Raw genomic sequence first — 16,540 nt, 5'->3', positions numbered from 1 at the left:
ATAAATCATGTTAACCAAGATAGACACTGCATACATGAAAACCCTTTAATATGAAGATACGTTTTCATGACATATATCTTTGTGGAGTTTAGTTAAGCAGATAATTAATAGCTGGTCCTCACCGTAGTCAACTCACCCATTTTGAGGCTGATTATCCAGTTTCTGGTGTTATCCATGTCTTGCTTTTGCTCCTACCACTCCCTTGGGCTGACAGCATTTTGACCACTTCACTGTTCATTAGCACCTGCAAAGGATAACTGAAAGCAGATGAACTCAAACCACTCAATTATGCTTCTCATTAGCAGCTTTACTGAAGGGTTCTGTCCAGGAGGTGGTTGCAACTATTAGGTAAAATTAGGTTTCTGGATTGTCAGTGGATTTCAGTTATCCACGTTGCTTCTGCCCCCTGAGCATAATCTACTGAGCATAATCTACTGTTGGCCATTTCTGCATTATTTGCCTGGCCAGATGGAGAAAAAAGTGGATCTTCAGTGAGAAAATTAAAGATACTGGCTATCTGCTCTCTCATTTCTATTGAGAGTTTCCTCCCAAATCTACCCCGCCCCCGCCCCCGCTTTTTTTTTTTTGTATAGCCAATGAAAAAGCACACTAGGTTCTCTGAGAATTCATGCTAATTGTTATTTGCTTAAGTAATTCCTCTAATTGCTAAGACACTGAAAGTCATCTTATGAACTTTAGCCACATTTCTCACATTGGAAGGGCTTGTTGTGAGAGCCATGAATTTGGCGACTTGTTGTTTATGCTAATCTCAATCAGAAATACTGTAGCCAGGGAGTGCCAGTAATAATATGCTGTTAAAGTTTTATCCTGTGATGCATGAACAAGGGTGTTTCTCCAGGGAAAACAAGACTTGTGTATCTTTCTAAAGCATGAAATATCTCTGTCTAATGTAATCACTGTTGTTCCATTCATTTGTATATTTTTTATTATAAATGTAGTACAGATTTATTTTAGTAAATAGAGATAATCAAAGAAACTGTCCATAATCCCACCAGTGATAACCAGTTACCATTTTGTGGTATACACTTGCAGAATTCTTCTGTTCAAAAATACATTAACTGCACAAGTCTTCGAATGGGGTCATATGTAATTTTGTTTTCTAACTGGTTTTTGTCACTCAATATGTCAGGCAGGTTTTTGTGTACTAATAGGTGCACTTTGACAATATTCTTTGAATTAGCTGTATAGTATTCCACTGAATGAATGTGCATCATTTATTCAAATACTGTAGATTTAGCTGTTTAAATGGTCTCCAATTTTTATTATAACAAAAGCCCTGATAAACACTCTGGGATGTAAAACATCGTATATGTTCTTAATATCACCTCAGGAGACATTAGTAGAAGTGGAGTTCTGGATCAAAAGAGATGAGTGTGTCTCAAAATGGTTTTTTTTTTTTTTTTTTGGTGTTGTTGCTGTTAACAAATGCCATAATATTAGCCATACCCAGTTTGTACAGATTTTCCACAAAAGTGAAATCAGTAACACACTCCTTAAGATTTCACTTGCACAAAGTAGTGCAACTTCAGAGTTATGTGCATGTAGCATTTTCAGTTTAATATAGTGTGGCTTCTTGTCACTCTGATCTTGTTTTTGCTAGTGGTTTCCACCTTGTATGCATACATATATTTAATTTACAGTTTACTGGTGTCAATGAATTTAAGATGACCAATAGACACCAAAAATACTTCATTTCCTTTGGTGAATTGCATAGTCAAACACTAAATGAACTCATCTTAATGTGCTCATTAATCTGCTATAATTAAATCTACTCCTTCCTTGATAGATATTCTGAATATTCTTTGTACTGGATCATATTTAATCTCAGGAGTAAAAACAAAACTCAACCCCTCAAAACCATACTCACAGCTTTGTTGACTTACCCAATCAACAGTGAAACGATTAGTATCCACCACCACTACCATCCTGCCTCACTGAAGGAAGAAACATTATCTGAAAATGCATTGAAATCACCAAAGTAATTTTTTAAACGACCTCAATCATTCAACAACCAAGCTTTTCCTGTCTCAATAAAATGATATCTCCATTCTTCCATTTGCTCAGGGCAAAAACACTATCATAATCCTTGATTCATTCTCCTTCTATCAAACACCATATCCAATCCATCAAGAAATCCCATTGGCTATACCTTCAAAAGATACCCCCGATCTGACCAGTTCTCAAAACGTCTGGTGCGACCACTCAATCCCAAGCTATCATCATCTGTGTTTTGGATTATTGTAGTAGTCTCTTCACTGGTCTTCCAGCTTTGGCCTTTTTACCCCTCTAGTTTATTTTTCACACAGCATCTCAAGAGATTCTGTTCAAGTACATGTCAGATCAAGTCACCCCACTCCTCAAAACTTTCCAATGGCATCCCACCTCTCTTCGACTCAAAGCCAAAATCCTTACAATGGACAACAGGGCCCTACAGAATATATCACCCCCTCACCCTTCAGTATGCTCTGAACTCCTTTCCTGTTGCTCTCCCCTTTCCTCAGCTCTCTTTGATGGGTCTCCATTCTATTTGTCTCAAAAGCAGCAGACAGAGAGAACTTGTGCTTTTTTTTTTTCCTTTCTCTTTTGGCCATGCCAGGCAGCATGCAGAAAGTTTCCCCACCAGGGATCGAACCCTGTGCCCCCTGCAGGGGAAGTGAGGAGTCTTAACCACTGGACTGCCTGGGCAATCCCAAGAACCTGTACTTAAAAATAGAGTCCACATGACTATAGAAATAGTAGTTGATAAATAATTCATCATACTGAGCTCAGGGTGCTTTGACCCTTCACTAAGTCATTCTGGAAAATCCCACACTCATTTCTTAAAATTCACTTAGTCAGCAAATAGTTACTGAGAGCCTATCATATTCCAGACACTGTTGTATATGCATACATCAATAAACAAAACATACAAACTTTTCAACCTCAGTACCTTCCATTCTGTAGGGAGTGAGAGAGAGAACATGGTTAAGTTAATTTTGAAGCATGTTAGAAAGTGATAATGAAATGGAAAAAATATAGAACAACCATGTAGGGCTAGAAGTGTGTTCTTGTGTGTGTAAGTGCTGGGGGGGAGGGGATAGTTGTACTGTTGCTCCATGCCACAATGTCCCACGTGAGTTTGACGTGTTTCTTGGGTTGTGTTTTGGGTAGGTCATATTAATAGATTATATCTACTTGTAATATCCTGGCTTCTGACATGACTCCCACATGGATACAATATTCCAATTCTTCCTGTACTTCCAGCATGACCTGTTCCGTGTATTTATTTTCACTCATCCCATTGTTTTAACAGATTGATCTCCCTGCTCTCTGAGCCATTGGTTGAAATTATGGCTGACAGCTTATGAATTTGTTGGTGATCTTCTACCACAACCGCTTCTTCCCTTCAATTCAGTCTTCCCTGTTGTTAATGCCTCAGGCCTGCCAGTAGTTGTCAGTGACACCGACATGCATTCCTTCACCCCAAAGGTTTGATGAAACTGCCATAGTCAGAAATGAATTATTGACTGGCACGGAATTAGACCTGGTGATGTAACTGGTTATTTTCTCAGCAATATGTCCAATTCTAGTTAAAACCAGTGTATTTGGCTTTACAATAGTTCATCACTGACCCTGAATATGTACAAATATCCAGGATAGTTCTGGGCTTCCTTGATTTCTCAATACTGAGATTTTGTTTCGCTATGGGATAAGATTTAGGTTATTCCCAAAATTACTGCAGATGGTGATTGCAGCAATGAAATTAAAAGACACTTACTCCTTGGAAGGAAAGTTATGAGCAACCTAGACAGCATATTAAAAAGCAGAGACATTACTTTGCCAACAAAGATCCGTCTAGTCAAGGCTATGGTTTTTCCAGTGGTCATGTATGGATGTGAGAGTTGGACTATAAAGAAAGCTGAGTGCCGAAGAATTTATGCTTTTGAACTGTGGCATTGGAGAAGACTCTTGAGAGTCCCTTGGACGGCAAGGAGATCCAACCAGTCCATCCTAAAGGAGACCAGTCCTGGGTGTTCATTGGAAGGACTGATGTTGAAGCTGAAACATTGGAACTTCGGCCACCTGATGTGAAGGGCTGAGTCATTTGAAAAGACCCTGATCCTGGGAAAGATTGAGGGCAGGAGGAGAAGGGGACGATAGAGGATGAGATGGTTGGATGGCATCACCGACTGGATGAACATGGGTTTGGGCGGACTCCGGGAGTTGGTGATGGACAGGGAGGCCTGGCATGCTGCGGCTCATGGGTCCCAAAGAGTCCGACACGACTGAGTGACTGAACAGAACTGAACTGAAGGGATTCAGGCAAAACTGAATTTTTTTAATCTACTGAACAGCCTGACTGCTCAGATAAGCAGAATTTAATTGACACCTGTTTAGGAGATTCTGCCTGGAGATGAGTTATGGAAAAATACAGCTCCACTAGAAACTTTTCACTTTTCTCTCTTCAAAACTCTGATTTTCTCCTAGTCCAGCCATCCTCACAGAGGTTTTAAGCGGATTAATTAGCGCTTGAAGAGCACGTTTATACATGAAAAGTAGCTAAGTACTCATTTAATCTTTTAAACTCTGGATTATTCCTATTGCAGTTCTAATTTCATACTTTTTCCATAATGTCACCAGATTGTAGGTGAGCTCCCAAAATAGACAGTTACTAGGACTAAAACCGTTATATGACCCAACATGCAAATTAGCTCTGGGAAAGGAATGCTGAGATTGTAACACTGACCTATTCCTTTAAAAAGATTCTTGTTGACCCCCTGCGGGCCGCCGGCGCGCGGGGTCGCGCCCCCCCGCGGTGGCCGCCATAGTGTGAGGTATTTAGCGGGAGCGCGCGGCGGGTTCTAGAACGCGCAACGCCGGCGGCGGACAGTGGGGAGCGCGGCGACCGTTGCTGGGCGCTCTCTAACGGCAGCGGCGAGTCAGAGTGTCCCGTCGGTACTGGCATGAGGCAGAGGCAGCGGCGCTGCCCGCGGTGACGGGCGTTGGCGGCGGCGACGGCGGAGCGTGTTTGAGCCAGGACCGAGGTCCGAGGCGCGCTCTCCGCCCACAGAAATGAGCCGTCGGACTGAGAGAGAACCTACTGGACCGTCAAATGGCGCGCCCTCCTCCCGGACGGTGCCTGACCTGGCCGGCACAACTGCGTCCAACAATGACTTGGCGAGTCTTTTTGAGTGTCCCGTCTGCTTTGATTATGTGTTGCCTCCAATTCTACAATGTCATAATGGCCATCTTGTCTGTAGCGACTGTCGCCCAAAGCTCACACGTTGTCCAACTTGCCGGGGCCCGCTGACATCAATTCGCAACTTGGCAATGGAGAAAGTGGCCGTCTCGGTACTTTTCCCCTGCAAATACGCCTCTTTTGGTTGTGAAATAACTATGCCACCCACAGAAAAAGCAGACCATGAAGAACACTGTGAGTTTAGGCCCTGTTGTTGTCCCTGCCCTGGTAACTTCTGTGGGTGGCAAGGCTCAGTGAATGCTGTAGTGCCGCATCTGACGCAGAAACATGAGTCCATTATAACCCTGCAGGGAGAAGTTGTCGTTTTCCTTGCAGTCAGCATTAATCTTTCTGGTGCCCTTGACTGGGTGATGATGCAGTCCTGTTTTGGGTTTCACTTTATATTAATCTTGGAGAAGCTGGAAACCTACGATGGTCACCAGAAATTCTTTTCCGTTGTCCAGCTGGTAGGAACACACGAACAAGCTGAAAAGTTCTCTTATCGACTTGAGCTAAATGGTAATAGGCGGCGATTGACTTGGGAAGCCACGCCTCTGTCCATTCATGAGAGAGTTGAAACAGCCATCATGAACAGTGACTGCCTAGTCTTCGACCCTGGAGTTGCGGAACTTTTCGCAGAAAATGGCAATTTAAGCATCGATGTAACTATTTCCATGTGTTGAAATGGTGATCAAACATTTTCCGACGAGTGTTTAAAACCAATACATTCAAATTCACAGAGAATGAGGCACCTGTCTTCCTACCAACCAGAAACTTTTGGTAGGTGGAAGCTAGAGACATTAAGATAAATAAAACGAAAGGGTGTTAAATACAAGAAATAGTTGTATGTAATAACACTAATATATTTAAAATAAGTCAGCAGTAAACCACTGAAAAATGTATGTATGTTTACACCCGAGATGGCCATCTTTTGAATTAAATCAGTAAACTTTGAAAACTAATTCTGAATTTTTGTTTATAATAGACAGTGTACTGTTGAAAACCACTGGGTTCTTTTTTGTGTGTCTGTGGTGTGTGTGTGTGTGTGTGTGTATGTGTGTGTATGTGTGTGTGTGTGTGTGTGTGTCCGAGCGTGCGCACGTGCATGCTTAGATTTCTTTTCCTATAACTGACAAGCCATATTGAGCGGTGTTCCACCACTGCATTTCCCCTCTATGAGTCAATACATAGTGCTCTTGTGTATGTATTTTTGAGTGTGTGTTTGTATATTTGCTAATTTTTAAGTCTAGTTTTTAATTAAATAAATTTGACTTTCTTTTCTGTAAAAAAAAAAAAAAAAAAAAAAAAAGCTAAGAAGCTTCTTATTTATTTGATGTCACCATAAAGACTTTTTCAGAGATTTGGAAATGAGAGCATTTTGTATTTGTTGTAGAGGGAAAAAAGCTATTCATGTAAGGGGCTTTCCTGATAGCTCCGCTGGTAAAGAGTCTGGCTGCAATGCAGGAGAGCCTGATTCAATTCCTGGGTGGGGAAGAAACCCGCTGGAGAAGGGATAGGCTACCCACTCCAGTATTCTTGGGCTTACCTTGGGGCTCAAGCTAGTAAAGAATCCACCTGCAATGTGGGAGATCTGGGTTCGAACGGGTACCCATTGCAGTATTCTGGCCTGGTGAATTCCATGCACTTTATGTTCCTTGTGGTCAGAAAGAGTGGGAGGAGGGATCGGCTACCCACTCCAGTATTGTTGGGCTTTCCCTGTGGCTTAGCTGGTAAAGAATCTGCATGCAATGTGGGCGATCTGGGTTCAATCCCTGGGTTGGGAAGAACCCTGGAGAAAGGAAAGGCTATGCACTCCAGTATTCTGGCCTGCAGAATTTCATGGATTTTAGATCCACTGGAGGAGGGAAAGGCTACCCACTCCAGTATTCTGGCCTGGAGAATCCCATGGACTACACAAACAGTCCATGGGTTCACAAGGGTCAGACAGTCCTGAGCGACTTTCACTTTCACTTTCTTGCATTGCAGATTAGCTAAAATGCCATGGACATTTTGTTTCAAAACTCAGACTTGGAATTTGAGTTCATCAATAGACTAGATACATTTTCATGAGAATCTTGCTATTGTACCTCTCTTCCTTCTTCCTTAAACATTTCGTTACATTTTCCACAAATATTTCACTTTCACTTTCTTTCATTGCAGGTTAGCTAAAATGCCATGGACATTTTGTTTCAAAACTCAGACTTGGAATTTGAGTTCATCAATAGACTAGATACATTTTCATGAGAATCTTGCTATTGTATGTCTCTTCCTTCTTCCTTAAACATTTCATTACATTTTTCACAAATACCTCTTAACAGGTTGTGATGAGATATTTCTCATCCAGGACTGATTAAAAGATATTCATTTGGATTTATAACCAAATGTCTATGAGAAAAACAAGTCGGACTATGACTCCTACAGGCAATGCAGGAAAATTAATACCACTGAATTGTAAAACTTTCTATCAATTTCACCTTTCCAATTACCTTGCTCAAAGTAAAAAAGAAAGGTCAAAGCTAATAATCTGATCTGAAGCTACCAAGTGTTGAAACAGGCAGGTTATTGAAAGGTGCTGAGGGAGCATGTGGGTGTGTCTTTGTTTTTAACTCTGAACAAGTTCAAAGTTGTTAGCGAGTTGTTAGCTGTTTTAAAATTAGTATCTAAACTCTATAATACAGATTTGATAAACAACAAGGTCTTACTGTATAGCACAGTGAGCTATATATAATATCCTGTGATAAACCATAAAGGAAAAGAATATGACAAAGTGTATATATATATATAAAAAACTGAATCACTTTGCTGTAGAGCAGAGATGAACACAACATTGTGAATCAACTATACTCCAGTAATTTTTTCTTTTAAGAGAGTAAGATTTCTTAGTTTGAACACAACATTGTGAATCAACTATACTCCAGTAATTTTTTTTTAAGAGAGTAAGATTTCTTAGTTTACTGCATCTACCTAACGGAATGAGGATCTACTCTTCTCCACAGTATAGATCATATTTACTTAATGGTCTTCTGGGCTAGCTCTATGCCTTACATTCTTAAGGATGTCAAACATTTAACAACCTTGTCATGTTAATTATTAATTTTGCAGGCCTTACTTCTGGAAATAATGCTTTATTCGGTTTTGCCCTTTTAGGAGTTCTGTAGTATAGTCTCTAAAAATTAAATGAAGAAAATTGATAATTATATCACAAATAAAGATGTGTATATTAAATTCTTATGTTTTTGAAACTATTGCTATATTACAAAATGAGTTGAACATTTATACTAAAAATTGTCATATGAATGTACATGTTCAATGATATCAACTGCATTTAACCAGTTAAAGCAATAATAATGAATACACAAACAAAGCTAGAATACTGGACAAGCTATCTTTAATGCAAAAAGAGTCAGAGAAGAATCATCTATGATATTCAATAGGCAATCTAAATAGTTAACCTCCAGGGAGAAAAAAGTGCTTTGCTTCTATGAAAACAGTACTATTCCCACATCTTTCCGTGTTTACATATTAAGCTTGTAACTAGAGGGTGAGCATGTGCTACTTTAGCTATGGATTATAAAGTGTTTAAGAGGTGGAAAGCTAAGAGTCAAAATGAATGACCAAATTTCAGTGTGTATGAATGGTTAAATAGGGAAGTGGTCTTCCCTGGTAGCTCAGACGGTAAAGCGTCTGCCTGCAATGCGGGAGACCTGGGTTCGATCCCCGGGTCGGGAAGCTCCCCTGGAGAAGGAAATGGCAACCCACTCCAGTACTCTTGACTGGACAATTCCATGGATGGAGGAGCCTGGTAGGCTACACTCCATGGGATCGCAAAGAGTCGGACACAGCTGAGCAACTTCACTGGTTCACTGGTTCACAGTCCTATAAGACTTCCCTGGTGGCTCAGATGGTAAAGCATCTGCCTACAATGCGGGAGACCCGGGTTCAGTCCCTGGGTTCAAAGATCTCCTGGAGAAGGAAATGGCAACCCACTCCAGTACTCTTGCCTGGAAAAACCCATGGACAGAGAAACCTGGTAGGCTACAGTCCATGGGGTCGCAAAGAGTCGGACACGACTGAGCAACTTCACTTTCACTTTCACAGTCCTATAAATGACTGGTGGGGTTGCAGTTTCACCAATTTATTAAGAACCAGAGAAGGATGAATATTAGAGTTAGTCAAGATGGCCGGGGTGGGCATTAAAACACAGTCCTGGGGAACTAAACAAATGTTATGACTGGACAACAGATGAACAGGGACAGATACAATTTATTATCTCCATACAAGTCAACGCACATTGGAAAAAATTAAACTGCTTGCAGGCCCTGAAAGATTTTGAATTAGTATTGGGTTGACAGAGAAGTTCATTTCAGGTTTCTCCATTACATCGTAACAGAAAACCTGAAAGAACTTTTTGGCCAACCCAATATATCCTGAGTGGGGGAAAAACCCTTAAATGTCCAACACAGAAAATTCAGTGAGATTGTCTGCTCAGTGTGGACTGTTGTCAAATGCTAAGCAAAATATGAAAAGCATTTTGAAACAAGTGAAAAATTATCCAAAAGATATAATGACATATCACGTACATATTCCTAAGGCTTATGAGCACAACACACAAAAAATAATACACACACACATACGATACTCATTTGGCCTTGTTTAGAGCGAACAAATGTCTTTCAACTTTATTTTGGTGTCATGAAACATAACTGAGTATACACTCAGCATTTCGCTATCCATTTGTGTCATAAAATAAAATGGGAAAAGAAAATATACAGAACCATGGATGTTTAGCATAAATAGGTCTGGAAGAGAGTATATAATCATAATAGAAGGTAGTATAGGATACTGGCTCTGAGCATAGGCTTTGACATCAGGCACACCAAAGTCCCTATGCCACCTTATCTATAAAAATGCTATCCTTAGTTCATGAGATTAACCCATTGTGTAGTCTACTAATTCCCAATAAGTGAAGGTTGGAAAAAAATGTAGGCTTCCTGTCATAGATAACTGTATAGCTTTTCTGGATCTCAATAGGTCCAACTGACATTCTATATTTCTTTAATAAATGTTTGTACTGAAATATAACAATATGCATTCTAAAAAGTATACAAATCACAAGCATACAGCTCAATGAATTGTCACAGCATGAAAAGATCTGTGTGGGAGTTTCCTGGCGGCCTAGTGGTTAGCATTCTGGGCTTTCAATGCCACGGCCAGAGTTCAATCCCTGGTCGGGGAACTGAGATCCCACAAACACCCCCCTCCCCCCCAAAAAAATTAAAACCCCTGTGTAACCATCCCCCAAATCAAATAGAACATTCCCCTTCCCATTCATTATCCTCCTCCTACTCAAAGGTAATCACTATATATTGTCATAGATTAGGTTTCTGTTTTTGAACTTTATATAACTGTAATCAAAGAGCATTTAGTCTTTTGTGTCTGACAGCTTTCACTCAACCTGGTGTTTGTGTTTCCTCCACATTGCTGCCTGTGGTAGTTGTTTGCTCATTTTCATAGCTGTGAAGCATTGACTTAACTGAATATACTTTATGTATCCATTCTCCTGTTGATAAACATTTACTTGCTGGTTCTCATATGATGCTGGAGAAGGAAATGGCAACCCACTCCAGTGTTCTTGCCTGGAGAATCCCAAGGATGGAGGAGCCTGGTAGGCTACAGTCCACGGGGTCACAAAGACTTGGACACGACTGAGCGACTTCACTTTCACTTTCTCTCACTTTCTCATATGATGCTGCTGTGAAATTTCTTGTACATGCTACTGGTGAATCTACGTACGTATTTATGTTTGGGTGGAATTTCTGGGTCATAAGTTAAGCATACATTCAGCTTTAACCAAGATAGAGAAGCAGTTTTCCAGAGTGGTTGTACCAATTTACACTTCCATCGGCAGTATATAAGAATTCCTGCTGTTCCATTTCCTAGCCAACACTTTCTTTTTTTAAATTTTAGTATAATTCTGGTAGGTGTCATCATTTGCTATTATAGCATGTTATTTAGTGCTAAGAAGAAATGAGCTATTAAGCCATGAAAAGACTGGAAGAATCATAAATGTAGAGTGCATGCATGCTTAGTTGTGTCCAACTCTTTGCTACCCTATGGACTTTAGCCTGCCAGGCTTTCTTCTCCATGGAAGTCTCCAGGCAAGAATACTGGAGTAGGTTGCCATTTCCTTCTCCAGGGGATCTTCCCGACCCAGGGATCAAACCTGTGTCTCTTGCATTGCACGTGGGTTCATTACCACTTAAGCTATCAGGGATATTACTGAGAAAAAGAAAACCAATCTAAAAAGAATACATACTGTTTGATTCCAACTCTGTGACATTTTAGAAAAGGCAAAACTATGTAGACGGTAAAACGATCAGTGGTTGCCAGGTCTTAGGGTGGAGGGAGGGATGAATAGGCAGAGCAGAGAAGATGTTTAGGGCAGTGAAACTATTCTGCTTGAACTATAATGGTGGATCCATGTTATTATGCATTTGTCAAAACCCATAAAAGATTCTTCCCTACTGTAGTTTCCCTGGTATAGCTTCCCTGAATATAGCTTCCCTGGTGACTCAGATGGTAAAGAGTCTGCCTGCAATGCATGAGACTCAAGTTCGATCCCTGAGTCAGGAAGATCCCCTGGAGAAGGGAATGGCCACCCACGCCAGTATTCTTGCCTGGAAAATCTGATGGACAGAGGAGGCTGGTGGGCTACAGTCCATGGGGTCACAAAGAGTTGGACACGACTGAGTTACTGACACTAGTGGGTGTACAGCAGCAAGAGCGAAGCTAACATAAATAATGGTCTCTGGGTGATCACGATGTGTTGATGTAGCTTCCTCATTTGTAATAAATATACCACCCTAGTGGAGGATGTTGATAGTAGGCAAGGCTATGTGTGTGTGGGGTTAGTGTGTTTATGGGAACTCCCCATACTTTCTCCTCAATTTTGCTGTGAACTTAAAACTGCTCTAAAAAATAGTCTGTTTGTAAAAAGTAAAGTAAAAGCTAATGGTTCCTCATTGGGGATATACGAAGGAAGTGACCACTGTGGGCTTTATCATAAGAATATGGAAAGGCCAAGAACTGCAGAAATTTTTAGAAGCATGCAAGCTTTTACTCATTCCCATCAACTTTTCAATTAAAATTATGTTTTCATTGTCTTCATTATCTAGGAATAGGAGGAAAAATAAGACTGTATTTCAGGGCCTCTATTTCCTCCTGTGTCGGAGAGGGCTGGTCTTTATGTAAGTATTAATAGCCACCTACCTGGTAGAATATGAGAGATGCTTAAAGGCTACATTTGACCTAAAATCTCACCTGCCATTCTGTCATGGAATCACCTTCTTCCTCTCCTGGATTGTAATGTATCCTGCCTGCTTCTCATTTTTAACACGTCTAGTATGTAGCCCATCACCAAATGACACATGGAAGGTATTCAATAAGTGCTTGTTGAATAAATTACTTATTGATTCTGTTTTTTTTTTTAAATAGGATAAACATCCCTGCCCACACCCCACTCCCGTTTTCACTTCTTGAACTTGTCAAAGTCAAATTCTTAAAGCCCAACTATCTCACAACTTTCTTTGAAACTACTCTGTTTATCTTGCTTCTTACAAGGGCAAATAACATGACTTTGAAACAAATAGATTCGGTCAAAAGGAGTTGATAGTCCAGTTGATTGTGAATTCACTGATGTTGCAGTTAGGAATGCTCATTCTCAAATAGGCTGAGTTCCATATTTGGGGTACAAAACACATATAAAATACAAATTATGTATACATTTTATTTATTGCTTCTCCTGGTAGAAAGGTCAGATGGCACTCTAGAGCTTTTAAATATAATGCACAGTAGAAGCTATTTCTATAAGCTCAGCTTTATTTCTTATTCTTTCCCTTTCTGTTCTACTCCTCTTAAGGCATTATTGCTTCTTCCTGTACCTTCCTGCTTCCATGCAAAGCGACAGCGGTGCACATCTTCTGTCATTGCCTTACCGCCGGGTCTGGCCCCAAACCACTATAATGCCGTCACAGATGGATATCTATTTCATTCCTATGTTTCTGATTGGTGAGCCTTTGATTTTGTACTGATATATAACTAACCCGCTTTGGAATCAAAATAGTTTAGGATTCTGCAAAGTACTCTAGGAAATGAAAGGTAGAAACAGTAACTGAGGTAAATCACAAAAAAGATCACACATTTGTATGAAAACCATCTGTGATGAGGCTGTGGCAGAGAAAAAGAAAAGTTTAAAGTGAAATGAGCCGTTGTCCTTCTAAGTATGAAATGAACGTAATGTGGGATCAGGAAAAATAATCCCCTTCGATTTTTTTATTATCCAATCCCAGAGTGTGGGATTTATACTTCTCACTATTGAGCACTGTGTCTGAAAGTTGTGAATCAAACAGGTAACTAAAAACATATTTGATGACTAGGTATCTAGGCCTTGAAATGATAATTTAATTTAGCAAATACTATCTTAGTGTCTGACTTTACCCCAAGGAGTACTTTTCAAACTTACCTACCAACATGGTCTCCAAAAAAATACATTTTATAAAGCAATCTGTTCTTTTTCAGTTGTTCCTTTGATATGCCAATAAAGCTCATGTGACCACAGTCAACAACTTCCTAATCCATATTTCTAGCTCATAAGAACCTAGTTATTCCACAATATCTGTTTTTCTCCTTCCCACCAATACCCTCTCGTGTATTAGAAGCAGTCTTTCCTTGGTGGCCTATTCGTTAGGATTCTGATCTTTCACTGTCACAGCCTGGATTCAATCCTTGTTCTGGGAATCCGGGAACTGAGTACCTGCGAGCTGTGTGGTGTGATGCCCACCCCCGGCCACCTGACCCTACCCCACCCCCCCGCCAAAGAGAGCCAAACATCTGTAGCAAGAGAACCTTTTCTAAGTCTTTCAGTCTCTTTTAAATTCATTTAATTCAGAAGGCAGGAGCAATAAGCCAAATCCTACCAAGATGAAATGAATGATTATACTTTTCTCTCGTTACTTTGTCCAAATATAGGCTACTGGTTTATGCAATCAAGTACAGAAGTTCAGGCACAACCAGCTCTTACCAGTCATGGTTACTAAACTTTGGACATCACTGTTTTCACTGTGAGGTGGCTATATGGGCTGATAATAAGTGCCAACCTATTTTGCCCTTCATCTTGACTTGACCAAGCCAAAGAGAGGACATCTAGATGGAAAAGAATGCAGGGAGTTTTTATTTCTTTTGCCACTGCTAGCACTTTTTATGTGAGCACTCTTTACACTGGATTGAAAGAGTACAGACACTGTGAAAAGATTTTATTGGAAATATCAAGTAAAATTCAAAACTGTCTCATTAGTTAGTGGTGCCTGGAACCCATATCTTCCTGCCACCATTATAGCAATAAACTCATAAAGGTGTGAAACTATGCAAAACTATGTCAGACACATTAAAATAATGTCTGCTAAATGTCTCTTATGGCACATTTCTTTCCTTCTTATTCTTCTCCATTCATCATTTGCTCTTTACAGAGCTGAACTGGGCTGAAATAGGAAACAAAGAAAGAAACAAAAAACATTACTATGGTTACTGTAGTATAGCTGTTTTGGTGTTGTTATCTTTGTTTTTATCTTTTGTTTTTGTTTCTAACCACGTTCTAAGAAATATTAAAGAACAGCATAAACACTGTATTGCATGAAAATAAAACACTATTATCTCTATCTCAATCTACTTAGGAATTTTCTGAAAATACTATGTTTATGTACATGTCATTTTTAACAGTTGAGGCTGTATTATTGCTGTTCCTGAGAGGTACTTTTACAATTGGCAAAATATACTTAAATTCTCTCTGGTTTTCAGAGATATCAGAGTTTGGATCATTACTTAACCATCATTTCCTCCTGTAGTACCAATCTTGGTGAATCGTCTGGTCGCCCAAGACAGAAACCTGAGGATCATCCTTGAGATGTTCTTTGTTTCAAATTTACACATTCAATATATGTTGATTCTACCTCCTTGATATATTTTGAATCTCTTCTAGAGACCTATAATTAGTAACTCTAATCTGGTCTATCAATTCCCATTTCTACTAACTTAGCTTTGGTTTTTAAACACCTGGATGATATAAATCTCCTATCTAATCTGCCTGCCATCAGTCTCTTCCAAATGTTTCTAAATATTCTAATAAAATGTTCTCTCTAAAATGCAAATGTTAAGTCATGAAAAAATCCACAAGAAAATCTCTACTACTTTTACAACAAAGCTCACACTCCTTAATATGGGTTACAAGGACCTGGCCTTTATACTCACCTCTACAACTTCATCTCTGGTCTCCTTCTCTTCATAACTCCAATCAGTTGGTTTCCTTACAGTTTCTTCATATTGAGCTTCTCACTCCACATCTTTGTGCATTTCATTGTTTCCTATGCCTGGGAAGTTTCTCTTGAACTCTCTACCACCAAACTCCAGTACTCTTCTTATTACTTAGAATTCTATTTAACAGTACATAATAGAAAAGTGACTACAATGGCTTAAACAAAAATCCAAAGGAAATATAAGTTGTATGGTATCATCAGGGACCAAGACTCCTACTATCTTTTTATTTTATCATTATTGTAAGGAGGTTTTTACGGCTGAGAGATGATGATTCCATCTCTAGGTTTCATAACTGCATCCCAAGCATGAATAAAAGGAAGAGGGAAGAACCTGTCAGTTAAGTTCATTTTCATTGGGAAAAAAATGATTTTCAACAAAGCCCTGTTCAACAGGCTTTTTTTCACTTACATGGTCATTCATACCTAGAATGGTGTATGAATGGCTTTTAATACAATGCTGTCTCAAATAATTCAAATTTCTATTTGTATGCAGGAAGGGAAGAATGAATGTCTGCCACATGCTTTTACCTGGCTACCTCTTACAAAATTCAGATCAAGTTTCTTTTGGAAGCTTTCTGTGACATTGAAAGTCTGGACTTGGGATTATCCTGTTTTTTCAGACTAGTGCATGTAAAATAGAAGACACTCCATGCATTTGGTTGATCGAATGACTTAATTGAAGTTACCTCTATTCCTTGTGCTTTCAGCATGCTGTATTGTAATCATTGAGGAGGAAATCGCAACCCACTCCAGTATTCTTGCCTGAAAAATCCCATGAACAGAGGCGCCTGGTGGGTTACAGTCCATAGGGTCACAAAGAGTTGGACATGGCTGAGTGACTGAACATATGTAATTACTTTAGATGCTTGATTCTTCATGAATCTGTAAGTTTTCTAAGGCCAATGGCTATGTTTTATTCACCTCAGTATTCCAC

At 39.7% G+C, this 16,540-nt stretch overlaps 1 protein-coding gene across 1 annotated transcript; it reads left to right on the top strand.

Annotated features, from left to right (window-relative positions):
- Positions 1-5,058: 5,058 nt before the first annotated feature.
- On the top strand, positions 5,059-6,113 carry LOC133052033 (E3 ubiquitin-protein ligase SIAH1-like). The gene has a single exon (XM_061136770.1). It carries the CDS (start codon positions 5,074-5,076, stop codon positions 5,920-5,922), a length of 849 nt encoding a protein of 282 aa, XP_060992753.1. The 5' UTR covers positions 5,059-5,073; the 3' UTR covers positions 5,923-6,113.
- The last annotated feature ends 10,427 nt before the right edge of the window (positions 6,114-16,540 follow it).

Source organism: Dama dama, chromosome X, assembly GCF_033118175.1.
Source record: "Dama dama isolate Ldn47 chromosome X, ASM3311817v1, whole genome shotgun sequence".
Taxonomy (NCBI): domain Eukaryota; kingdom Metazoa; phylum Chordata; class Mammalia; order Artiodactyla; family Cervidae; genus Dama; species Dama dama.
The sequence above is the reverse complement of the archived record's forward strand: the minus strand, read 5'-3'. Positions and strand labels throughout refer to the sequence as shown.

Bases quoted from the DNA above. Each gene is read 5' to 3' on its own strand.
- LOC133052033 (XM_061136770.1), top strand. From the start codon at position 5,074: ATGAGCCGTCGGACTGAGAGAGAACCTACTGGACCGTCAAATGGCGCG.